Raw genomic sequence first — 26893 nt, forward strand, 5'->3', positions numbered from 1 at the left:
TTCTGACAGTTTGGCTGCCTATTAATAAAGGTCCTGTCTGCACGAATCCTTCTCCATGTGTAGTCTCATTACTATGAAGTTTGCTATTTTCAGCTGTGTGTGAGGGCAATCTCTTTTAATATGATCAGGCTCCTTGCAAACATAGAAAATGTACCATGTAAATGTGTGGCAAAGTGCCTGCCCCTGTGTGTATTATATGTTGTGTGTTAATGTTGGTGTATAGTCATTGGTACACAGGATATAAATGGGTCTGTGTGACACAAGTGTTTAAAATGTATATTTGTATTTATGTACAAGGATTGCACAGCACTACACGTGCAAGTAAAACATAATATGTGATCACGGGGAATTGAACTTTATTAATTCACATGCAGTTGTACCGCGACTCCAATTGAATGATTGATTAGCAAGCGAGTCACGGTACAGCTGCACAAAAGCTGTATGTTTTCACCAACTCGGGGTTGTTCGGTGAGTGGAGAATGGGATTGGAGATTGAGGTAATAAATAATAAAATAATAACTTAAAGTTAAAATATCTGCTCACCGTGTTTTGTTTGTCTCTTTTGTTTTGCTGAATGTGACTTGTCCTGTGTTTTTGTGTTTGTTACAACCATTTATTTTCTGGCTGTCTGTTCATTTATTAAAAGCTGAGCGAAACCATTCGCTCAGCTCCACCAAACTCCACCTCTCTCTGTCATTTATTTCCTGTTTCTGGTCTGACATCACCCACTGCAGCCGTCTTTGTGACAAAATGTCATGCTCATCTTTGAGTGGTGGTTTCCTCAATGGACCACTACTAGTCTCGCTTGACAAAGCAGCTGAAGGATCAGGCATCAACCTTTTCAGTGTCTTCAGGCAGTAAAAACTTCATGGTTTCTTTGGCCTGCTCTGCAAACTGTAAATTCAATTCTGCTGCTTATGACTGAATACTTTCCTTCTTAAATACACAAGCACGCTATTTTGAAATTGCACCATATATATATATATATATATGCTCAATCCTGAAGCCAAAATGTAACAGGAGTGCTAGTCTGATATATTTCCTTACTTCTAGTTCACTGAAAACCCTTAACTCAAGAGTTGCAAACATAAATACTTTTCTTCATTGGAGTATGAAAACAACCACATTAAACCTTTACTTTATTATTAAGTAGTTGTCTTTATCAGCAATTGTCAATACCTTGCACTTGTGAGCAAAATATGTAGATTTCTGCAAGCTTTAGCTTATATTCTAAATGTGGTTCCCTTCTGTCAAGTGACAGCTACCCATTTAACAAAATCTAAACTACCCCTCTGCAAAGTTTTCACATTTTGTTGGCACCTGAGCGTACTCCACGGCGCTTTCAAATTTAACTTTACATGTAGAATCTACATAAACTACTCCACATTGATAAGTAAAAAAAATGCATATAGAATATAAATAAGTAAGATTTACAGAGAAAAACAGATTAATCTCAGTTGCATAAGTATTCAGTCTCTTTGCTACTGCAGCCCTAAATCAGCTCTGGTGCAAATTGTTTGTTTGAAAGGTCACAAAATTAGTGAAATGGTTTCAGCCTGTGTGTACTTAAAGTGGTTTAACTTGTAGACAATTCCCCTCAGGTATATAAAGACTATCAAGCTGCAACTCACATAGTGAGCCAACAAAGCAACCATGAAGACCAAGGAGCTTTCAAAACAAGTCAGGGATAAAGTGGTAGAGAGGCACAGAGCAGGAGAAGGGTACAAGGAAATTTCAAAGGCACTGATTTTCCCTCTCAGCGCAGTGAAGTCCATCAATAAGAAGTGGAAGATGCATCATACCACCCAGACACTACCCAGATCAGGTCGCCCTCCCAAACTGAGCAGCCGGTCAAGCAGGAAACTGGTTCGGGATGTCATTCTGAAGCCAACAATGACCTTGAGAGATCTGCAAAGTTGTGTGTCTGAGATGGGAGTCAGTGTTCACACATCAACAGTAAGCCGGTCCCTACACAAAGCTGGCCTGTATGGATGGGTGGCAAGAAAGAAGCCATTACTCAAAAAGCCTCATCTTAAAGCACCTATGGAGTTTGCAAAAAAATCATGTAGATGATACTGCAGACATGTGGGAAAAGGTTTTGTGGTCAGACAAGACAAAAATTTAACTAAATTCCAAACATTACGTCTGGCTCAAGCCCAACACTGCACATCACCCAGTCAACACCATCCCAGCTGTCAAGCATGGTGGTGGCAGCATTATGTTATGGGGATGTGTGGCAGGCTGACGAGTGTATAGAGGCCCATTAACAGACTGCAGTTCAAAAAAATAATACAAAAAAAAACACAAAACAGCAAACCAAAATACAGCAAGCACAAACACCAGCTTGCTTCTTCAGCTCCCTCCTCTCTCTAATGGGAAGCTGAGGCCTCCTTTTATGTCAGGTGGCTGGGTGCTGATTGATCATTAATTACTCTAATCTGCTGCAATTCCCCCCCCCCCCCCCCCCCCAAGAGTCCAATTATGTCCCTTGGGTGGGCTGTTTCAATGGGCGGTGGTGGGCGGGGTTGATATCAGAGCCCCCAAGCCTTCTTTGGTTGAGGGGGCCCTGGATCTCCAAGGAAGTATGGCGATGCTGTCATGGGACCTGGACCATCCAGCAGATGCAGCGTTGGCGGGCAGGCAATACCCCTGGACAGTGTGGACGTGGTTTCCTTGGACGGTGTGAGTCCCCCTAGCAGTGTCAGACCCACCGGTGGCATCAGACCCTTTAGTGGCGCTGGACCCTCCGGGGACGGCAGCCCATCTCCCTCTGGTGGCGGAGGCGGGGACGGCGGCCCGGCTCCCTCTGGTGGCGGAGGCGGGGACGGCGGCCCGGCTCCCTCTGGTGGCGGAGGCGGGGACGGCGGCCCGGCTCCCTCTGGTGGCGGACACTCGGGAGGCGACAGCGGCAGCGGACCCTAGGGAGGCGATGGCTGCAGCGGACCCTCAGCAACCCTAGGAGACAAAAAGGAGACACCAGCAGCCCCAGGCGATGCGGAGCAGCAGGCAAACCCAGGCGATCCAATTGTGGCATCCCCGAACGGAGCGGGCGTGGCATCCCTGGGCAGTGCAAGGCAGGCATCCTTGGGCGGTGGCCAGACTGCCTCCTCACTGTCGGCCGGTGAAGGCAGTTCCAGCTCCTCCGGCGGCAACAGCTGCAGCCCCCCCACCACTGGCGGTGGGGGCTGTGGCCATTCTAGTGGCCTCTGATGCAGGGCTGGTACCTGCCATAACGATCTGATGCTCCTCTCAGCAGCACACGTAGAGGCTGCTGTAGGGCATCAGCCTTCTCCCCTTCTGGCTCCCTGGTCCATGGCTCCTCCCCTCTGGGAGCGGCGGCTCCTCCCTCTCTGGCACTGGGGATGGGAGCTCCTCCCTCACTGGTTCTTGGGACGGCAACTCCCTCTCTGGCTCTCGGGACAGCAGCTCCTCCCTCACTGGCTCTTGGGACGGCAGCTCCTCATCCTCATACTACGTGGGGCAGATAGCCACCATGTGTCCATACGCCCCACAGCCGGGGCACAACTCCGCCACGAGGCTCTTCAGAAAAACCTCCCAGCTGTCATCCACGACCTCCTCCTGCTGTTGCGGTTTCTGTTGCCATTTTCTGCTGTTTCCCATTTCTTTTTTTTTTTTTTTTTTTTTTTTTTTTTATTTATTTATAAATAAAAATTGTCCCAAAAAAAAAAGCCTGCAGTACTGCTCTGAGCCTCCTGGAGGCGCTATATCCCACTCCTAACACCAAGTGTGGCAGGCTGGTGAGTGGATAGAAGCTCAGTAACAGACTGCAATTCAAAAAAATAATACTTTTATTATAAAAAAACACAAAATAAAAGTGCACAAGGGTGAAAACAAAGATAGTTAAACACAAAAAACACAAACAAACTTACAAAAATAAAGGTTTCCAGCCTGGGCGATGCCTTCACTGGATCAGAGAATACAAAAAAAAAAAAACACAAAACAGCAAACCAACAAACAGCAAGCACAAACACCAGCTTGCTTCTTCAGCTCCCTCCTCTCTCTAATGGGAAGCTGAGGCCTTGTTTTATGTCAGGTGGCTGGGTGCTGATTGATCGTTAACTACTCTAATCAACCCCAGCCACCTGAACACAATAAACCCAGGCAGGTAGGGGAATTTAACCCCATCCCTGCTAATTTATAAAGGGCTCTGCCACAGGATGCTTCTCTTCAACAGGGACTGGGAAGCTTGTCAGGATAGATGGGAGAATGGATGGTACAAAGTACAGGCGAATCCTTGAGGAAAACCTGTTTGAGTCAGCCAAGACTCTACAACTGGGGAGGAAATTCACATTTCAGTAGGAAGTAGTAGTAGTAGTAAATTTCATTTTGTACATTTTCTTTGCATGCTTTGCTGATATATTAGAGGAGGAGTCCTTCACAATATAGAATAGAAGTGTTTATATATATATATATATATATATATATATATATATATATATATATATATATATATATATATATATTATATATATATATATATTTATATATATATATTTATATACACATACACACACACACATACACACACACAGTGGTTTGCAGAAGTATTCACCCCATACCAATAATGTCACATTCTGTTGAATTACAAATAATTTAATTAAACTTTTTTTTTTTTTTTTTTTTTATTGAAAGCTGTAGTAAGTAGACTAAGCAGCTGCAGCTGCAGATTGTAGAGACCGCTGCAGTAGTTTACCAAGGGGTCATGGGTGACAGCATAAAAGGAGGGAGAATCGTAATCTGTTCCTTTGCTTTGGTTTGTAGTGAGTAAGAACCGAGAAGGATAGTAAAAGCAAATAAACTGCTGAAATCGTGAGTGTTGTGTTTTTGTTTGTTTGCAATTCTCTTGTCTTGTACGTTTCCAGACATTTAACACAGTTCCGGAGCTGTCGCCAGGAGCCAGCACGAAACCGGACAACACTGCACACATATATATAAAATTGTATCACTGTGGTTGTGTGTCCCGCCCCTTTATGTTTATTAAGTGTTTTATGTTGTATGTGGTGTGTTAATGTTGGTGTTTATGTATAAAATACATGGGATATAAATATAGGTTACGAGCACAAGTGTTTAAAATGTATATTTGTATTTAGGCACGATGATTGCACAACACTTCACGTGCAGGTAAAATAATATGTGAGCACAGAGAATTGCACTTTTTATTAATTCACATGCAGTTGTACGGAGACTCCAATTGAATGATTGATTAGCAATCGAGTCTCGGTACAGCTGCATAAAAGCTGCATGTTTTCACGTACTCTGGGTTGTGTGTTTGTGAGTGGAGAACGGGAGAGAGAAGGAGATATTATAGATTAACAATTTTTATTTCTTGCTGGAATCTCCAGCACGGTACTTGTTGGGTTCGTCCACGTTTGTTTTGTCTGTCTGTTTGTTTGGTCAACCCGCCCTTTGTTTTGTGTGTTTTGTTTAAACCTTTTTTTTGTTATTATTATTTACAATAAAACTCTGGACGCCCTAGTGTCATAGATTCACTGCCATTAATCGTTGTTTGGAGTCTCCAGTATTATTGTGGAGCAGATAACTTGTATTTATTATTTGGGCTGCAACCCACTATTATTGTTACCTCCGTGCATTACACATTGGTGTGTATTGCCAGAGTTTATTGTTTGGTCGCCAGACCAGGATTTAAAAATAAATAGACCCCTTTTCCAAACGGCCACAGTCATGTATTTCTTTTATGTCTTGTTTCCGATTAAATTTTGTTCAAAGTAATTAAAACAGTTTCATTAAATGTGTAACACCCCTACCGGGTCTATGGTTGAATTGCAAAACAATGGAACTAAGCAGCTGTACTTCAGTAGCCTGTTGAGCACTTGTTCTTAGGTTAGTGTTGATCCGCAGGCCCAGAGTGAACTTATTCTGATAACAACCTGGTCAAAGTTTTTTGTGGTACAGTGCATAGGGTTTGACTAACAATAGCTGTGTGGGTGCCCTCTCTAGGAATTAAATAGTATGTGCAACCCTGCTATCCACCTGTGACAGCATCACTGAGTCACAGACCAGGAAGTTAACACACACAATTACTGTGGGTGAGTCCTTAATGAGCTCTTTTCTTTATTTATTAAACAAAATAATACAAAATAAGAAAGCTCACAGAGCAAAATAACAGTTAAAACAAAACTAAATAAGTGTCGTTTTAGTCTTAACCCAGCATGTGTAGCAATTGTTTACAAACTTTGTCTCTTTCTCTCTCTTACTTTTTTCTACTCTCTCATTCCTGCTCTCCACTCTCATCCCTTCCACTCCTGAGCAGCTGATGTACTCTTTAAATATACATAGCTATCTCCAAATTGGTAATCATCTAATTAATTTAGAGATGGCCACATTATGCACACCTTTAGCTGAATGGGGAATTCTAACCCCATCCATGCTGTAAAACAAAAACACTGTTAAACCACTTGTTTCAAATTAACACAAATCAATACAATACAAACAAACACAAATCTGAACATTTACCAGCAATGCTCTGTCCTACCACATATCTACACGCAGGGCTCTGCCCTGTCACATTCTCCCCCCTCCCCCCTTGCAGGCAGCACACATGGCCCCAATGGCCACGTCCCCCCTCCAGTAAAACACAACCACCCTCCATCATGTCCCATATTGTCTGTCTTCTTCCATTCTTGAGGGAGGGTTGGCCCACAGTCTGGTACCTTTACGCTGGGACCGAGACCCAGCAACAGAGGACCTGGACACAGTGGATGGGGCATCGGGAGCCCCAGGCAGAGGTGCAAGCCCAGGCGACTGAGCAGTGACACCTGCGCCACTAGGGTGAGAGGAGCAGGAGATCTGGTGACCAACTGTGCCTAGTGCTGCAGCGACCTAGGAGTCAGGCCCAGCGACCATAGATCCAGACATGAATGGTGGGGTGTCTAGGCGCCCAGGTCGAGGGATCCAACTCCCAGCTTCCGGGTTGTCGCACAGGGGTGATGGTCGGTGTTGTGGTGGAGGTGGTCTCCTCACATCGTCCATCCTCTCTGTAGTCAGCTCCCTCTTCTTGGGCTCCGGCAACAGAAATTCCGGCAGCGAAAAAATGCTGCTGGTGGCAACAACAAATCCCCAGGGGTCAGCATCAAAGGACCCCCAGGTGATGACCATCGAGAGGGTAGGGTGAGAATGGACCCTGAGGAGGGGAGGGCAGGAGTGGACCTTTGGGAGGCGACGGCTGGTCTGGCAGTGGAGGCAGGAGCAGCAGGTAATCTCCCTCTGGCAGTGGAGATGGGAGCAGTAGGTAGTCTTCCTCTGGCAGTGGAGGCAGGAGCAGCAGATAATCTCCCTCTGGCAGTGGAGACGGGAGCAGTAGGTAGTCTTCCTCTGGCAGTGGAGGCAGGAGCAGCAGGTAGTCTTCCTCTGGCAGTGGTTGCGGAAGCAGCAAGTAGTCTCCTTCGATCACTGGAGACTGATGTTGCTCTCCCTCAGGAGCTTGTGGATGCTCGGCCTCCCCCATCTTGGGCTCTGGACACTTGGCCTCCCCCATCTTGGGTGCTGGGGACACGGGCTCACCCCTTTTGGGAGCTAGACGCTCGGGCTCCCTCGTCTTGGGCACTAGATGCTCAGGCCAACTAGATTTAACTAATCTAGTTATAAAGGCAGAATCTACTACCTGTTCTTTAGATCCCATTCCTAATAAATTATTAAAGGAAGTACTCTCTATAAATTCTCTAGTCTAAATATTATTACCAGCTTCTTTCTTTTGATATTGTTCCAGATTCATTTAAGATTGCAGTGGTATAATCACTACTTAAAAAACCTTCTTTGGATCCCGCCGTCCTTAACAATTATAGGCCTATTTCTAACCTCCTATGTCCTATTTGAGACCGTGAAAACTCAGCTACAGAAGTAGGAAGAAAGTGAGATTATCTCATCTTAATTAAGAAAAAGGTCTGAACTCTGTCAATATATAGTTTTAGAGTGTCTAAAATGTATTCTGTACTGAAGAGTTTTCATGCATTACATTACGTGCACTCAACAGGGCAGCTTGTAAAGTAAGGGACAACACACAACAGGGCATGCATTGTGTGGCATTAACAAATGGCTGTAGTTGGGATGGAGGCACAAAGCGAATGAATACAATGCACAAGCCCTGGAGTGTGTTATTCCACTTATAAATGGATCAAATAAAAAAAAATAATAAAACAATATAAAAAAAATAGAATCCCTCAAAGAAGTTTCTATTTATTGTAAACAATTTCCTTATTTTACAGTAAGCTATACTGTTTACAAGCCTCCCCAGGCGATAGCGAGCAGTTCTCCCCAGGTGATGGTGAGCAGGCTTCCCCAGGCGCTGCAGGCTTGGCTGCCCTAGACGATACAAGCTTTGCAGGCTCAGGAAGGAGTTGATCCTTGGGAGGTGATAGCGGGAGCTGATCTTTGAAACACAGTTTCAGCTCCTCGGGTGGTTGAGGTGGGAGCAACAAGTAGTCTCCCTCTAGCAGTGGAGGTGGGAGCAGCAGCCAGTCTCCCACTAGCAGTGGAGGCGGGAGCAGAAGGTAGTCTCCTTCTAGCTCCGGAGACTGGTGCGGCTCTCCCTCGGTCACTGGAGACTAGGGTGCCCCCTCATCCTCCTGCCACTCCTGATTAAAGAACTAGGTCTCATATGTCATTTCTTTTTCCTTCAGAGACCCCCAAAAATTTGCAATTGCAATATTTCTCCTGGCCTTAGTCTTGGAGGCGCTGTTATCCCACATCTAACATCAAATGTGAACAGGCTGGCTGGTGGTGACGTCAGGCCAGGAAGTAGACAGACAGGATTGGTGAGTGAAATGCGCTGTTGTGCTGGTTTATTGTAGATAAAAGATTTAAACAAAACAGAACAAACAAAACAAAACGGCACATTGGCCAAAACAAATAAATAGACAAACAAAACACAACGAACACTAAACAAACACAAGTAGCAATTATCTTTTTGTGTGGTCTTCTATCCTCTCTCTCCCATACCTCCTCACTATACACCCAATCCAGTGTGCATGAAACACTCACTCTTTTGTGCAGCTAATCAATCATTCAACTGAATCTTAGCACAGTCTGCATGTGAACTAATTGTGCACTCCTCGTGCCCCCATACAGATACCCACTTTAATCTGAGTGTTCCAAGGGGACAAAGTGTTCCAGGGGGACAGGTTCATTGTCGAACTGTCCTGGTATTGTATGAACTGAAAGAAAAGTCAGGTTTGAGAGCACTTTTGGCGATACATGAACGCCCTAAACTTCTAAAAAGTCACCACAATGTGATGACTGAATAAAAAAATTATATACAAACTTATTCTGAACAAGAAGAAGAACCCTAACCCTAATCGTAACCTTTAACCCTTTGCGGTCCGTCACAATTTTCCCTTTCCTGTCCAACATCATTAAAAAGACATCAAGCACAGGTCTCTAGTTGTTTTTTCTCCAGAAAAAGCCAAGAAAACCTTTCAATAGCTGATTGAGACCGATAGGAGCGAAAATAAAAGTGACGTATCTGAGCAATACACATACTGAAGCCCCTGCACCACAGAAATAACACGGACACTAACAGAGAAGATAGCTGCTTCTGCATCCAGCGCTCAAAGAATATCACAAACATTTACAGAGCTTTTTGAGATGTTATAGTAATAAAATAATGATTTAGATCGCATCATTGAGGAGTTTGATGATAAAACGAGTGATCAGGAAAGGATTTATCAGTATGCACGTTTATAAAGAGGTATGTGAAAAATACAGTGAACAAGGGGTGGGGCTTGGCTGAAGATGCACTACTGAGTGTCCTTTTGCGATGCAGTGCCTTTTAAACCTGTTTCACTTTGAAAAAAAAATCTTTTAAACAGGGCTTGTAAAATAAACAGCGCGTGTGAAAATAAATTGGCCCTGACGCGCCTGACAAGGGCTGAATAAATGGACCGCTAAGGGTTAAGAAGTGATGTTTCAGAACTACACTAAGTTGCTCAATAATGCTTGTTTTACTACAGTATTCATAAATGCACACATGTATACTGTATACTGCTGTTAAAGTGTGAGGAATGCATATTTTATATATTATTAGTAACATGTATAATCGGTGATAATTAACACTTATTTTAGGCTTCATGAATTAATTAAAGCAAATTATTCAAGTGTTAAATATTTACAAATTAAATCACATTTTATTAAAAATGAGACTGATTTTTTTCTTTGCTTTTTGTGTGCATGCCAAAATAATTGTTTAACGACATAAATGGAATAATGACTTTTTGTGATTTATGAAGGAATGTCTATCCACCCAGTGTACCAGCAAGAATACAATCATTTTTGCTCCAAGATAAATAGAGACAGTAGGCTATAGGCATTAATACCCAATATCAGTCATCACTGATCAATGTTTCCCATTGTAAGTTTCATCTCCAGCCAATTCAGTTTTTGTGCATTATAGATTTTAGGGGAAACTGGGTGTAACAGGTGTGTACTGTTACTGTGTGGGTATCCGCTGACAGATGAGAGAGACACAGACGGCTTGCTGAAATGCTGCACAGACGCCCAGGTTTTATTATTTACAGAGGTGCAGACACAGTGGTTTATGGCCAGCATGGCAGCCCTAGTGCAGGAGGATATATATATATATATATATATATATATATATATATATATATATATATATATAAAAACAGTACATGAATATACACAAAAAGGCAAAAACAAAGACAGTGCAGGATGCGCGCTATAGTTTGGAGATCGCCAGTTCAAATCCAAGCTATGCCACTGTCGGCCGTGGAAGGGAGTTCCCAGGGGGCGGCGCACAATTGGCTAATCACTACCCGGGCGGGGTAGGGGTTAGGTCAGCTGGGGAATCTTTGGCTCACCACACACCAGCGACCTCTGTAGCTGGCCATGCGCCTGCAGGCCGGCCTGTACACAAGTCAAAAATGCATGGTCCGCCAATGCTGTAAGTTCAGAATATGTATGCACTGTGGGTTTGCAGAGTGAAAAAAAGCAGACAGCTGACAGAGGATGCAAGTGCTCGTCTTTGTCTCTCCCAAGTTAGTTTGGCACAGCACTTTCTAAAGGCAGGTGACCACTGTTAGTTGATCATCAATTATGCAACTGACACCTGGCCACCTGTTGATAATTAGGCAGGCAGTGAGGTCTAACCTCACAGCCCTGCCATATCTAATCAAACAAAAATACATTTTATTCACAAACCACCACCAATACACTCCATTTACAGGGGCATGCCTCAGCCCTGTCACACTGGTATATACAGTAGTGTCCAAATGTGTTAGAACATCCCTTTGCTTCTGATGTTTTGATGTGTTGTGCATATGAAATCAAACCACTGTAACTGAAAATCTAGGAAGACTGTAAAAACAGGCAACTTAGTGATTGCCTATACATGCAATTAATTTAAAAATAGTTAGAGAAAAGGAACCCATAGCCACAAACAAAATGCATGAGACTTTTTAGAAATTGATGCCTAGTTAAAGTGGTTTACACATGAGTGCCTATTGTTTCTACATCACTGATTACTGACCGAAAATTGAAATTTTCACACCCAGAGGTTTTCATGCAGGTAAGTATATAAAGGATATAAATGACAAATAAAAAATCTGCACATTACTGTATACATTTTTTTTTTTTTTTTTTTTGACACTGACAACATTCCCTGAGCTTGTTTTTTCTTCCATAACTATAAAACAATAATATTCCCTCACTGCTGCAGCTTCCAACAACAGCTCAGGAGAATTACAGGTCACTAGTTGTCCACCAATCCCCCCACTAAGACAATCTCCCTTTTTGAAACCTGCAGAGGGAGCCACGCCCTACTTTCAGCAAACAGAAAGAGCAAGAAGATGCAGAATAAAGATCACAGACATTATGGTGTTCAACCTGCAGGGAGCGCCGCCCCTCAAGTACCATAGAAACCGCATGTTCACAGTGATTGTAGCTGGTAATAAACTCTTGAAATTAAACCGCACATTAGTTACAGTCCTGTGTGGAAGGAAGACGTAAGGAACAAAGTGAGCAGCGTGTCGAGTTTTTTCAGCAGCTGCAACAGGGTCTATTGGTATTGCAACTCGTGCCGTTGGGACCTGGGAAGTTCACAAAAGGGATATATCCCAAAGGTATTCATATTTATGCATGGTATATTGATATTGACTCATATTTTACCTTAGCATGCTCCGTAACAAGGTTGACTCAGACAGTTTTCCTTTTAACGTGACAACCAGCTAATCAACACGCAGGTACAGGTGAAGTTGTAGTGATGTTTCGCCCAAACTGCACAATATGACATCTCGCTGTAAGTTAAACAGTAACTTATATCAAAGCCAGTTTTTGGCACAGTGCGTTTTTCAGTGATGGCACACTAAAAAAATTATATATATATATATATATATATATATATATATATATATATATATATATATATATATATATATATATATATATATATGTGTGTGTGTGTGTGTGTGTGTGTGTGTGTGTGTGTATTAGACATAGACACACACCTGTGGATAAAGTTTGCAAATGGTGCCACGGTGTGATTTGCCATTAAATTTGTGGCCGTCAAAAGGGTACCCATATGGTACGTAAATGATTATCCCAGAACCTAAACGGTACAAGAAATTTCACGAATGAATGGACATACGACGGTACAAAAGTGATACGAAATCATGTGGAACGATACGAAAATAATACCGTTTGATATTCCCGACTATCTCGGCTCAATCCGGAGACCATTAATTATATATTTTATATATATATATATATATATATATATATATATATATATATATATATATATATATATATATATATATATAATATAGTTTGTAAGCGCTATTTTCCAAGACTCCAATCTCCAATGACAGTTTGTCATGTGTATGATTCTTGCTATCTCCTTATTAATAACTTACATTATTTTATTTTATTATTGTTGTATTATTGTTGTTTTGTGGTTAATATTTGTTAATCCTGTCAGTCAGGAGCTGAACTTTTGTTTTCTTAAATTATCAGCCACTATCTTAAAAGCTTTAACTTGGCTGAGTGACAGTGAAATTAATAATAAACTAAGGGAAGATGTTTAAACTTGCTACACCCATTGCCTACTCATTTGATTTAAGATAATTAAGTATAACTGTTGATGTCATGGATATTTACATTAAAAAAACAATACCTTTTGTCTCCAATTTCTTTTAGACGTTTAGCAATGTTAAGGACCTGCTTATTCCTGAGTGTGGCTTTGTATTATGTTCTCTCACAAGAGATAGAAGAAACCATCACTTTCACAGTAAGTCTCTATTTAAAGCATGGCAAGGTGATGGCAATTTGAAATAATAGAGACTTCAAGGGACACTTCGAGTGCAATTACATTTTTTAATTAAAAAAATGTTGTTTGTTTGTTTTTAAATGACATGCGTAGAAAAACTGACAAGAAAGATTAAATACTATACTATTAGTGGACACAAGGTTTAAATATGTCAGTATTGCCATATTATAAAATGAAATAATAGTGTTTAAAAGCATGCATTTATTACCAATAACTTATTTTTAAAAATGTGATTATTATTGAAGAGCAATTTGTCCGAAGAATTGTGTGTGGTCCAGGGGTTAAAATCATTGGTGCAAAGTATATTTTGTTTCCCTCGTGGATAAAGTCTGAAGCAGTACATTATTTAGGAAAAAAAAACATAGTTAACAAAATATAAATATCTTGAAATATGTTGTATCTCCTGTATATACACAACCCCCAGTTTGTTGTATAACAAGTCAGACAAGTATACCACAATACTTTTACACATGTGTTTTGCCAAAATGTACATGTAAAACATATATAATTTCATATTTCATTGTAAAACTAAACCCTCGGTTCAAAAAGAGTTAATATCGCCACCTTCTTCTTCTTCTTTGTAAACAGCAGTGTACAGATGGCTATGAATTTGATCCAGCGAGACAGCAGTGCCGAGGTAAGACGTGTTCTTCATCTCTTTAATTTTTCAATACAATTAAAATAATGTGTTGCTTAAATAATGTCATTCTCTTCCTACATAAAATTCAAAATACATGTGCTTTGTTTTCATGGACTCATAAAACAACAACACTTGATATTCCATTATTTCCAAACCCAAATGTTTTGAAAGAAAATATTTTGAAACCCATTTACTTTAGTTCCAGGTCAGTAGATTATACTTTTTGAAATGTGAAAGCTTTTGGGCAGGTATGCTGAATCAAGTCAACAGGGAGTAGCAGCACAGTGACCTTACATTTTTCAGTCATTGTTGTCATTCTGAGACGCACGGAATAAACCGCAAGGAGTAATAATTTATTTTAGATATCCAATTAAGGACTAAGAAAGAACAGTACATCATTTAGTACCCCCAACTGTCCATGTTTTTAATTCAACCAGTTGTTTTTTAGTTTTATTTTTAATTAAATTTGTATAGCAGTCTGGTGGTGAACATAGACTCTAGAGTAATAACTAGCTACACACGGTTTAAAGTTTCAGAGGCTGTCTGTAAGTGTTGTCTTCAGTGTGCTGGAAAACAATGCACGTTTAAAACAAATATTTGGTTCCTAGGTGAAAGGAAAACTTAAAGAGCAGGGTTGCAAGCCACTGCAATCTGTTTTAAAAAAATATCACTGATTTAGTGAGTCTTATTGAGTCCTCCTTTGGCCTTGATCAGTCCATGAACAGAGTTCTGTATGCCCTGTTTATGATACAATGCCTGAATCAGTCTCATGGGGGCTGGGAATCTTCTTAATAGGTATCATTCAATAGTTCAGTTACATTAAAGTGCTAAAGCCTGTGAATACATGTACAAAATTCATCATGAATGACTCAGAAAGGCGATGCAATATTCACCTCCGGCAGCATATTGATGTGTGTTTGTATGTATGCTGCTGTATTTGAAACTTGCACTAATGTATACTTTATAGGAATACAATTTTCATTTGCATAATGTTCTTTTATTAATTTTCAGACATTGATGAATGTGTAATTGTCACGGATGCCTGCAAGGGGGGAATGAAGTGTGTGAACCATTACGGTGGCTATCTCTGCCTTCCCAAAACCGCCCAGATCACCATTAACAATGAAGACGAACCCTCGCGTCCTGCTCAGTCTGGGCCTATTGTTCCCCCTGTCGTCCCCACGAGACCCCCGCCTCCTCCCACCCGACGCCTTCCCCAGGTCATGTTCAGACGCACACACTGTAATACTGGATTTGCACCGGATGAGCAGAATTATTGCAGAGGTAGGCCTGATTTCAGTAAAGCTGATGTTAGCTTTGCTTCTCTGCCTTAATTGCTTGTAAGCTGGGGTGGTAAACCAGATACTAAAAGACTTGTGTGTTGACAAAACTCTGATCAAAATTGAATCCCAGGTGCCATATTTATAAAGCTATTTTTGTTACGTCCCTAGCGGAAGGTCTTATACAACACACTGATCTAATGACCTAAGTTCTGTAGCATTGGGATATTTTATATATTTTATATATATATATATATATATATATATATATATATATATATATATATATATACATACATACATACATACATACATACATACATACATACATACATACATACATACACACAAAGGAGGAATTGCTTAGTTATAGCTGAAAACAAATTATTTTTATTTCTGACAGGATTATGCAGTGATCATATGATCACCAGGTGGAAGAATGTTGTTTTAGCTATAAACCTATATTAATGATAAAGTAGTCTTTAATGGTAACCATAATTTTTTTTTGGAAATAGTAATGCAATTAGAATAATAATTAAAAAAAAAAAAACCAGCTGGTGTGGGCAATCTTGAAACTGCAGTTGCTCTCAACAGGCAAGACTTGCACATTTTGAAACCTACAATTTCAACAGGTTTCCTAATTTAAAAAATAATTGCACTAAAGGCATCCATAGAAATGTAGTAAAAATTAATAAGTTTCAAATATCTGTGAATGAAAAGGTGGTTGGCATTCAATTTGAGTGCAGATCTTCATATACTATAGAATAAAGGTTTGAAAACTACTGACTTACAGAATTTTGTATTGTACCGTGTTCACTTTAAAAGTTGTTGCCAGTGACATGTTACTAAGATGGTTTGAGACACCTGTTAACCCTGCTGGTGCAAATGAGTATTAGAAATTTGATGTCTGTTAGTACCGTTAAGAGTGAATGGCAAAACCAGAACAATAAACTGTAGGTAGATTTGCCTTGTGTAATTTGTATAACCTGATGCCAAATAACAGTGACTCAGGCCTGTTCCAGTAAGATATTCTTGGCTACCCTGATGTTTCCTCTCAAAACATGGACATAAAATTACTTCTAGAGATTTGTTCAGGGGCATGAGTCACAATTCCCGGTACTATACTTTGGTGGAACGTCTGGATTTGCGATGAATATGCATTCAGGTTTCTCCCAGGAGATGCACATGTTATCTATACATTATTTGTATTCTTTCTACTTTAGGAATCCAATGTCTTAGCCATAATATTATTTTTAACATACTCCTTTAAATAACGTATAATTTATTATTGTATTAGCACCTTTATAACACTAGGTTCTAAGGTCTGCATTCTAAGTTGTTGTTTTTTTATTGGCATGACTAAAACCTTCTTAGATATTGTAATCTCTAAGAGAAGAATAAGGTGATTAAAAAAAAAAAAAAAAAGAAGAATGAAAGTCAGTAAATTAGTGAACACTCCTTATGCAGTAAACTATAGTACTTAACGATAGTGGTTCCAGTCCAAGACTTCAGGTCTTTCAAGTCCAGGAAATCAAGTTTATTGACCCTTTGGCTGTTCAATTAACAAATGTGGGGCCTGGTTGGAAAAATATCTGAATCAGCAATTATAAGCTTTGATTTCATTTGGGCCATGATAAGCACACAACAGCCCCACATAAGAGAGTAAGAAATGCAGAATGCTAACTGATATTTATATCATTTTTAGTAAGAAGGCTAGTGTGGGGAAAAGGTGCATAGTAACAATGGTCCCAGACCACCTTGAAACATCAAGATTAGGCTAAAATTGAATAAAAGGGATGACTAAACACATGTACATGTTTCCAAACCAAGCACAACTAGCTTGTATTAGTCATATAATGAGTTCCCCATTAAAGGAGATATAGTGAATGTCACCCTTAATATTTTTCCATATATATGGAAAACTGCTTATACAATTGTCATAAAACTTTGCATTGCTGATTCTTCAAATTTTTCATCTTAATTTTGAATTTACAGCCGTGGCATTTTTATAATGTTATTGGACTGGTGTACTGTATTTGGTAAGAAACATCTAGACATGTAATGCATTCTGTAAGTACAAACAGAATAATAGTGAATGAGTCAAATCCCATGACTATTGCACAATCACTGATGTGTGCTTTCTCCAAAACTACAGTCAATTCTTGTAGCTTATTGAAAATTACTTCTAAAAATACAAATTTACTTAACACAGTTTTGGAGCACCCCCGGGGAACAAGATTTGATTAAAACAAATCACCCTAGTTTGAACAGCTGAGTGCAAGGGATGTTGAAAAATGTAGTGCATCCAGATTAGCAACTCTGTTCTGTTTTTGTACTGTTTTGGGATTGCTGATCCTATGCATTTCGAGTTCCCATAGTGTTCATGCATCAATGCAATTTTGCAGGTAGCAGTGCAAAAACGTGCATTATCCTCACAAACAAAACTGGAGATGTTGAAAGAGGTGGTTGATGCACCACTCCACAAGAAAAAGAAAGATGTTGCTACAGATTTCAACATTCCCGCAAACACTTTGCCAATCGATTTGAAAAACTGGGATACATTAAAGCAGGCTGCAAGTCGTCTGTGTGTCCGATTTGCTCAAAACCCTTTTGCTGAGGACGCCTAGCTTTTTGTGGTTTAAAAATGCCTGTGCTCAGAATGGGGCATGAAGGTTTCAAGTTCATTTGCAATGTAAACTTTCTAAAAGTTCACTTGCAACTGCATTTTAAATAAAATGCTCAGTAATTTTACATTTATCATAGATTTCATTTTCCTGTAATTGAAATTTGATTTCAGTGTTATTGTAACTTCAATAAAAACTGACAGCATGCATTTGGCTTAGACTCCTGATAATAAGAATGACTAATAATGGTCTTTTGAAATTTGTATTATTGAGAATTGACTGTACTTAATCATCAGCATCATCTTTTTCAAAATGCAGTGTTTCTACTTGTGCCCAAACATTCTCAAATTTCATCTTCAGTCCCTAAATAGTCTGGGTAGAGGTGAGATGTTCTGGGATGCTTACAAGACACAGCAACACTGTCAGGAGAGCTGATACATACATATGTGCATGGCTGCTTTTCAAAGGTTTTTTTTTTATTTTTTTTTAATTTTCAGGATCTCTGTACATTGATATGAGAGGTTTAACGTTTTCAACATCCAGGAAGACTACATTTGTTTTTCCCAATTTGATTGTTAAATGGTCAAGGGGTTTTTGGGAAAATACTCTACATCAAGGTAGATCAGAAGTAACCGCACCTCATTCACTACTAACTGTTATCGGGAAACGGTCCCCTGATTGGTTGGGGACAGATTCTCAAGTCTTTCTGCACTGGCTGGAGCACTCAGCTGTTGCAGCTGTGCGGTTTTGAGATTTTTCCCAGCTTTCTGTTAAGCTTGAGTAGTTGTTTGTTTGTTGATAAGAAATGCCAGTGAGCAGATAGACACGGCAGCACCATGTGGGTATTTCTGTATTTCTATTCTTTTGTTTTGTATAGCTGCCTGCTCCTTATGCTTACCAAACAGTTGATTTCACACAATTTCAAGTAAATTTAGAATAAATAAACACATAGTCTGTCTTTTGTATATGTTACATGTATTATAAGGGGAACAGGATGGGTCATGCCATTAGTAAATGGGGAGAATGTGTGGTGTTGTTTGTACGGTGGTTGCAAAGCATTTGAGAATTCAACACCGTCTCCCTGAGTTAGGATTGCCACCTGTCCGGGTTTGACCAGACAGTCCTGGAAATGTCCGTTATTTAAGTGAAGCACATAAGAAACAACAACCTTCCTATATTTTCTTTGACATTCATTGGTTGCTTAAACAATTATTAGAAAAATGTACTGTTTAGTACTGATCTGTACATTCTAACATGCATATATATTGTTGATAGTTTCTATTGTATGTATTTGCTGTATACTGTTGATGACATAATAAGAAATCACGATCGAATGTAGATATGTCAATTATGCTGAATCAATTATTATATTTATTTAAAAAAAAATAATTTATGTGGCAGATTGCTGCAGAACATATGTAGCACCCAGGAGGGGCACTCATTCTTTTTGATCGGGGTGGGATCAGCCAGGCAGAATACCAGAAGGAAAATAAATAAACTAGACCACACTACTGTGTCAGGTAATGACATCTATTGTTAATTAAAACAAAAACTAAACACAGAATTACAATTTAAAACTAAAGGGCAGTGTGGATCAAAGCTGCACGGAGACAGGGCTCACGAAAAGAAAAAAAAAACATTGATAAAACCAATCCGTTTCCAGGACTCCTTTAAAACCCCAATGCCTTTTAAAATACTAGTTTAAAAACACAGACACGACAGAATGGAAACCAAAAGAGCAGGCAGGGAGATACACCTTTAAATTCAGCGGCTCTTTCCTATTTGTGTTCGTACAATTTGCCGAATCAGAGAGCCCCCGCACTGGACGAGTAGGAGAGAGCACAGCTAGGGGGTGTGGCACAAGGAGAAGCCGTGGCGCTCAGAGAGGGAGTGGGATGAGGTCATCCAGGAGGTCGTCAAGTTGCTGCCGGAGGGAGCGCAGCCTCTTGCAGAGTTCCGCGCCGACAGAGGGGGGATTACCCCATGCCGCCAAGGAGGGAATGTCCTATGCTGCCAGCACCAGAGCCCCAAAGAGAGAGCCCAGCATTGCCACAGTGCTCGGCGCTACCGCCTGAGAAAGAGAACCCCACGCCACAGCTGCCGCCAGAGAGCTGCGTTTCACAACTGCCCGACACTGCCAGTGAGAGCATGCCAGCGCCGCCGCCAGTGAGAGACTACACAGCGACTTCAGCAAGAGTGCCTCCCGCCACCAAGAAGAGACTGTCCTGCGCTACCAGAAAGAGAGTACCTCTTGCCGCCAGAGCCCCAAACAGAGAGCCCTGCACCGCCAGAGGCCCAGAGAAGATACCCAATGTCGTCAGAGCCCCAGAGAGAGCCCCACACTAGCAGAGTCCCAGAGAGTGAGCCCAGCATTGCCGCCCTAGAGACAGTGCCCCACACCATGGCTGCAGCACCCAGCCCTAGCCAAACAGCAACCCGGTTGCGAGGTTGCTGTTGAGGCTGTGCTAGATAGCCTCTGCCCCACTGTGCGGAGGGGGGCAGCGGTCCCAGGAAGCCCGGACCCAGGAGCAACTGTCGTCCAGGACTGGCACAGGGGTTTGGGATTGGTGGCTGCCCTGGAGCCCCATGATGCGAGCCAGCCCCTGAAGTGGTCGTCACATTAAGTTGCCCTCAAACGTGCTGCCAGGACCCGTCCGTTGCTGTCCTCCACCCTGGCAACGACACAGGCTGCCACACCGGGACCAGGTCATTGCTTCCCTGACCAAGAAGCGTTTGAATGGGGGGCCGTGTGACGGCGGGTCAATTTGGAACTGGCTGCTGGGGGGGCAAAGGGTGTCACATGCGCAGTGCAGCTGTAGGTAGATGGGGTCTGTGTTGGCTGCACTGTGATTTGTGCTCGTTTCCACTGACCAGCTGTTTCCGTGGGTCTAAGCGATTGGACCGTATGTATGTAAATGTACCCCTGTGTGTGTGTGCCAATAATATTTTAAACCGAGATGTCAAACAAAATCACAGAAAATGTGAACAAAAATACAGATCAAAGAATCATAAGTTTTCAGTATAAAACATGACACACTGTCAAAATTAAAACAGTACAAAGTTAGTATTGGGTATGACTTCCCAGAGCATTAACACAATCTTGGCTGATTATTCTGTGGATAGACTGCTGTGGGATGTTCCGCCGGTCTTCCTGTGCAGCTGCAGCCAGCTGGCGAAAGTTGGCTGGTCGCGGTTGCCCCACCGGTTGGCTTGAACAAAGCAACTGTCCCTCACAGAGCCAGTTTCCTGGTTTCTCTGGACCAGTCTGCCTATTGTTGAAACAGAACATCTCATTCTCCAGGCAACTTCTCTCACAGACAGGCCGTCTTCATGCCGATAGCAACTAGGTGATCTTCATTACTCAAGCGGGACATGGTCTTTCACTGCTCTTGCGTTAATTAAAATCATCTTTTTGATTGGCTATACAGACCCTTAATCAAATCATTTTGGCAATTTTAACGCAATTCAAATACAAACACTGAGCACCTGGCGTTTTTATGAAATCACATGACTTGAGCTATGTATTTTGTTATACCAAAGAACAATATTATTGAAACAATCAACAAACCTGCTCACTGTTAAAAATGTAAATTTTGTGGGCAAGGGCGTCTGCTAAGAAATAAATAATCCTAACTAGTCATTCTTTCACTCCCACTACATAACCGCTACGCTACACAGATTCACATCTTAACCCTTTCAGCAGACTAGGCTATTATTTACATTTACCCTATCAAAATGGCAATACGTTGCCTCAAGATAGGTTGAATAATTTTGCTATTCCCATAATGTGTGTGTGTTTATAAAGTGAAAAAAGAAGAGATATCTGGACAAAAACATGTTGGAAATGTGAAAAAACAGCAAGTTATCAAGTGCCCAGCCTTTTTAAAATAGAGATGTCAAAAACACAAGCCAAGTTTCAAAAAACCATTATGTCAACCTTGCCCAGCACAAAACAAACAGGCACAACTGTCAAAGTGGTGGGGGCCAAGGTTTCCCTTGTGTTTTGTTACACGTCTATTGTGACTGAAAAACAAGCCAAGTTTTTAGAAACAACTGGGGAAACCTTGCCACCATCGCTTTGACAGTTGTGCCTATTTGTTTTCTGATATCACTTTATCCCCAACAACTAAATTTGACAGTTTTCTTGTAAACTGTATGAGACATCAGTCTAACCTTATAACAGATGACTTATGGCACAGCTACCAATGATTATATACCATAGGCCCGCTCCGGTTTATTTAAGTCATTTGTTAGTAAAGCATGCAGCCCAGTCCTTTCTGTAATAACTTGCAGATGTTTTGTGTTTTCTTTCCAATCCAGCAGCGCGAAGCTCCTCAGGGACCCGATTCGCGTTTTTGAAATCGTATTTTATTACAAAATGTTACATTTTAAAAACCTCTGTTCAAAACAAAATGATACTCAAAGGACCTGTGATACTGACATCATGTAGGAGGCTGGCTGGCCGCCTGTGTTGATATAGATGTAAACTCCCTTTAGAGTCATGACACGATAATCCAACCCCATTTATTAAGGTCTGTTTGACTGGATTAAAGGCTGCCTTGGTATGAGTCACATTTACAGCTGTCATTAGCTCCATTAGTTACGTTATGTTTTGTTTAGATAAGTTGATTTTTGTACTGTGTTTTAATACTCCTTATTCTAACAGCTGTTGGTGAAGTATGTTTTCTGCAGCATTTCATTTTTTTTGTTTGCATTACTTATTAAAAAGTCATAGTGTGTATAACCACGTAGCTGGTAAAGAATAAGCATAGCAGTTTTCACAATATTATCAACAATTAAGACTGTTAAAACGTTGCGCAATTACATTGTGTTCTCACTTGTAACCCAAAAGGTCTACTCTGTATCCTTTGTGGCCAGGTGTGCACCTCAGTATGACAGCTTGAAAAGGTTTGGCATCAAATATAAGTACTGCATCAATACTCTAAACATTAGACAATATGTTTGTTGTTACAGTACTCTAGATTTTTTAAATTATGTATTTATTTAGACTTGGATTTACTATTTCTGTAGCGAGTGTGTCTTAAAAAATAAATAAATAAATAAAAAGTTGTTTGTTTTACAAACAAAGCCTGTTGATGGCTTTAGAACTGGTGGGATGCCAGTAGGATGGATGTTAGGACTTCTGTTAATACGGAATAACAGAGCAGATGATGTCTGTAGAATGTTATATGAGTGTGTTGTACAGGTGCTGAATGATAGTGTTATAATAAACGAAAACCAGGTAAGCACTTTCAATTACATGCTTGTACTCTGAACAGAACCACACAGATTAGTATTAGTTATTACAGTAAAGATGAGACCAGTTTGTGGACCGTGTGCATAATCAAGACTTTAAATGCTTTTCCCTAAATGCAATTCTCAGTTAAATCATTTTAATCAAAGGTTTTTTTTTTTTTTACTTGTGTGTGTAATTTGAACATTTTTTTGCAATATGAAAATAAAACTGGCTATGTTACAAAACTGTTGAGAAACAGCTCAGAAGGGACTCTTTCTTGTTTAAATCTTTACTTGCGTGTTTTGCTTCCACACTATATATATTTTAATGTACAATGCTCTGCAGAGCATACTGGTAACAGTTCTGTGTTGCTGAACAACTTGTTCAAAAGCTTTATAGAAAAAAACAAAACAAGTTAAGACCTGTGAATTATCTGTGATAAATAGTAAGCACAACAATGCATCCTTTTTACATAAAATCTGTTTTTTTTTTTTTTTTTTTTTTTTTCCTGGTCTCTAAGCTGTACGGTGTCATAAGATGAATGTAGTGCATTCTCATTGTGTAGGTAAAGTATACCATAAAACTGCTGTGTAACCATTTAGTCAAGTAATATGTGAATCTGCACTTGGGACAGTTTACCTTTTGTTATGTGTTTTCTTTCTTTTCTCTTGACCAGTTTAAGAAGAATAGCAACAAGTTTATTTTCCAGGCTTATATAAATAACATTTTCGTTGCACATGCAATAGAACTATTGCTAGCCCTAGCTTTGCAGTGCTCAGAGAGAATACACAATGAACAGTCATTGAGTACGGTAGGTTTTCCTGAATGAATAACCATCCAGCCCCCAAAAGGAGGGACCCACCAAATTGTATTTCAGACCAACAGTTTTAATGCTTCAGCTGCAGTTTGGGTCACATTTGACAGCTTGACTTCAGCCACTTTCACACACAAATGCCATTACTGAGCCATCTCAAAGATGTTTTAAAAAATTATTTAAAATACCCATTCACACATCACAAAATTGCACAATCTATGCCTGTATAATACCGTCATAACCCTTACACACAGCCAACTTTCAAACCTGTCAGTCAACAGATTATTTTCATGGCAACGGCGATTCGCCCATAAAGTACAGCATCACGCACCATCCCTTCTATTTGTGAATTAACCTCATCATGCCATAAAGTTAACAATTCCTTGACTTATTCCAGACTCCAGTTACTACCTTGTTCTTGTTCAGCCATTGTATTTGAAAAAAATAGAAGCGTGTAATACCGACAAAAATAATTATCACTTCTTGTGTACAGTCACGTGGGATGTGACTTTCAATCCATGCCCACTATAGTGCTTCTGTGGGATAGCCTTTCACACAGGAGTGCTGTCTCTGAATGGTTCAGAGACGGCATAAAATATGACGGCTCTGTGATGGTATAGGCAATTCACACAGACCAAAATGCTGTGTCAGTGCCGGTTTTGAGCCATCGTAACTCATTTTTGTGAAAGGGGTAAGTTGATTATAAGCTTTACCATGAGTAAAAGTAAGAGCGTTTGTGAAAATAGGTTGTGTAACATTGGCTGAAATCAAGATGCAAAAATACCTATAGGATACAGTATATTATAATATTCCAAAAGTCATATTGTTCCCATAACTGTAAGGCATGCGAGTTCTAGCATGAACAACTGAAGTCCTTTAGTATTTGAAGACTTGAATTCTAAATACATTCAAAAAGGGTGGAGAACCCTAACATCCACTTAAGTAGTAAGGTGTAGTTCATGGGTTCCAGTTAGATGATCCAAACAGGGGGATCTTAATTCAGCAGATAACATTATTTATTTAACCATTTATTAGTGTTATTACAGTAAAAAAATACAGTGAAACAAGGGTCACACAAGATCAGGATTGTAAATTTTAGGAAAAAACGATATTAAGATTACCCACTGTTAAGATAGTTAAAATAGACCACTAGAACGACATTTCTGTTTCTTTGTCTGAAGGTGGTTTTAAAATGATCGTTTAAATTTTTTAATGCTTCCCTCACCCTTTCCGTAGTGCTTGTCATTGAGGTAATAGGAAGCTAAGAGATAAAGGCAAACCTAAAACAATCTTCAAGTCTGTTCACCATGTACATTTATTGAGTCTGCCAAGTATAGGGAAACATGTATATGAGGGTATTCCCTCCATGGTGGTCTCCATACGTAATGCTCTGTCTGCTTTCTTTGTGCTACTCTTCTTATAAGAAAGATTTGTTTACATATGTTTTGTTGAATCAGTACGCCATGTCAGTTTATTTTCTTAGATCTTAGCTGTATTATATGTATGGGTTCCTACAAGGGCGAGAGAAGCCTGTTTACTAGGAAAGTGAGATAGAATGGCAAAATGGATAGTAAGAAATGAGAAACGTTTGACTGAGGAGGGTGATTCAGAAATTCAAGAAGACAAATTGGAGCAGGTGCACCAGGTTGTATTGGGTAATAGCACTGTAAACATTAGCAAATAATTAATTCAAATGTACCTGTATCAGTATGACCCTGCCTTATGCAGTATCTCTTACAGATGTGCATGTTGCAGTATTATTATTACTCTCATATCCTTATTGGTGGAATTTACACTTACTCATGAGCTGAAAAACCAGATTACCAGTGTTTATATTTCCCTTTTAATTCATATTAAACTAAGCCTTGTTTCCTTTGGAATATGTTAGTTTTCTTTCGCAGCTGTGCTTAATTTGTTTTATTTAGTGCTTAGTTTGCATAAGGGCTAGACATTGACTCAGTCGGTCTTCATAAATCTATTATTGAAAAAACCTCACGGTATCAAATACTGCTTACACGACACTGTATTTTTGTAAGAAATCTTGATCTTATATCCAGCCAGGCACAGGCAAGTTAATGTTTTGTACCTCGTGTCAGCTATCAGCATTGACCACATTACATGTGTCTGTTGCATATTACAAAACCAACATAATGCTTAGTTCATCAAGAGCCTTGTGTTTTCAGCACTACTGGTTCCAGTTGTACAGTATCATAACTTTGATAGACTGCAGACCTACTGAAGCTGCTTGGTAATGGTTTTTAAGCACGCTTTGCATGTACAGCACAGTGTTTTCTTATAAAACAAGAAACAACCTCACCCATCTCAAGAGTCAACTCTTCAGTCTCCTAAGATGAATGACATTATTCTTCAGTTGAGAACAAGCAATCTTGGTGTCCTGTTTCTGAGGTGTACTGCACATTGCAATCTGGTAAAGGTGATGTATGATACCTAAAGATAATCATCACTGATGACAACAAAATCAGATCAGATTATTAGCTTTTAATCTTCTGCTAAACATAAACACGAGCATTCTACAGTGATGCTTTGTTACTGTAATTGAGGGTTCCCTTAAGTTACCATCTGTGTAAGTTTTCATAATTTGACAAATTGATCAGTGTTTTCTGTGGGGGGTTGCAGCCCTTTTTCAAACATGGCTGTTGAAATCTCTATTAAATAGAATTAAATAGCTGAATTACAGAAGAATGACTTTCCTTCAATCAAGCTTGGTATTTACTTTGCAGCACAGTATAAATTGAAATAGTGTCATTTGCCCCATCATCCTGTTGCTAGATTTGAGTGAATACAAGGTACAGGTAGATTCCAAAATGAGATCGGGTAAATATATAATATATATATATATATATATATATATATATATATATATATATATATATATATATATATATATATATATATATATATTATATATGTGTGTCTATATATATATATATATATATATATATATATATATATATATATGA

The 26893-nt window shown here is 40.0% G+C and overlaps 1 protein-coding gene across 2 annotated transcripts in view; it reads left to right on the forward strand.

Annotated features, from left to right (window-relative positions):
* The first annotated feature begins 11917 nt into the window (after nucleotides 1-11917).
* LOC121317277 (EGF-containing fibulin-like extracellular matrix protein 1) overlaps nucleotides 11918-26893 on the forward strand; it is a 30470-nt gene continuing 15494 nt past the window's right edge. Inside the window, exons 1-4 of one of the 2 annotated variants that reach the window (XM_041253029.1) lie at nucleotides 11918-12113; nucleotides 13189-13279; nucleotides 13907-13955; nucleotides 14970-15242. In XM_041253029.1, coding sequence (XP_041108963.1) covers nucleotides 13199-13279; nucleotides 13907-13955; nucleotides 14970-15242 — 403 coding nt within the window. In that variant the 5' untranslated portion in view covers nucleotides 11918-12113; nucleotides 13189-13198. The remainder of the gene's footprint in view (nucleotides 12114-13188; nucleotides 13280-13906; nucleotides 13956-14969; nucleotides 15243-26893) is intronic. The other variant, XM_041253030.1, reaches the window with a different exon arrangement.

This window comes from Polyodon spathula, chromosome 6 (genome assembly GCF_017654505.1).
Source record: "Polyodon spathula isolate WHYD16114869_AA chromosome 6, ASM1765450v1, whole genome shotgun sequence".
Taxonomy (NCBI): domain Eukaryota; kingdom Metazoa; phylum Chordata; class Actinopteri; order Acipenseriformes; family Polyodontidae; genus Polyodon; species Polyodon spathula.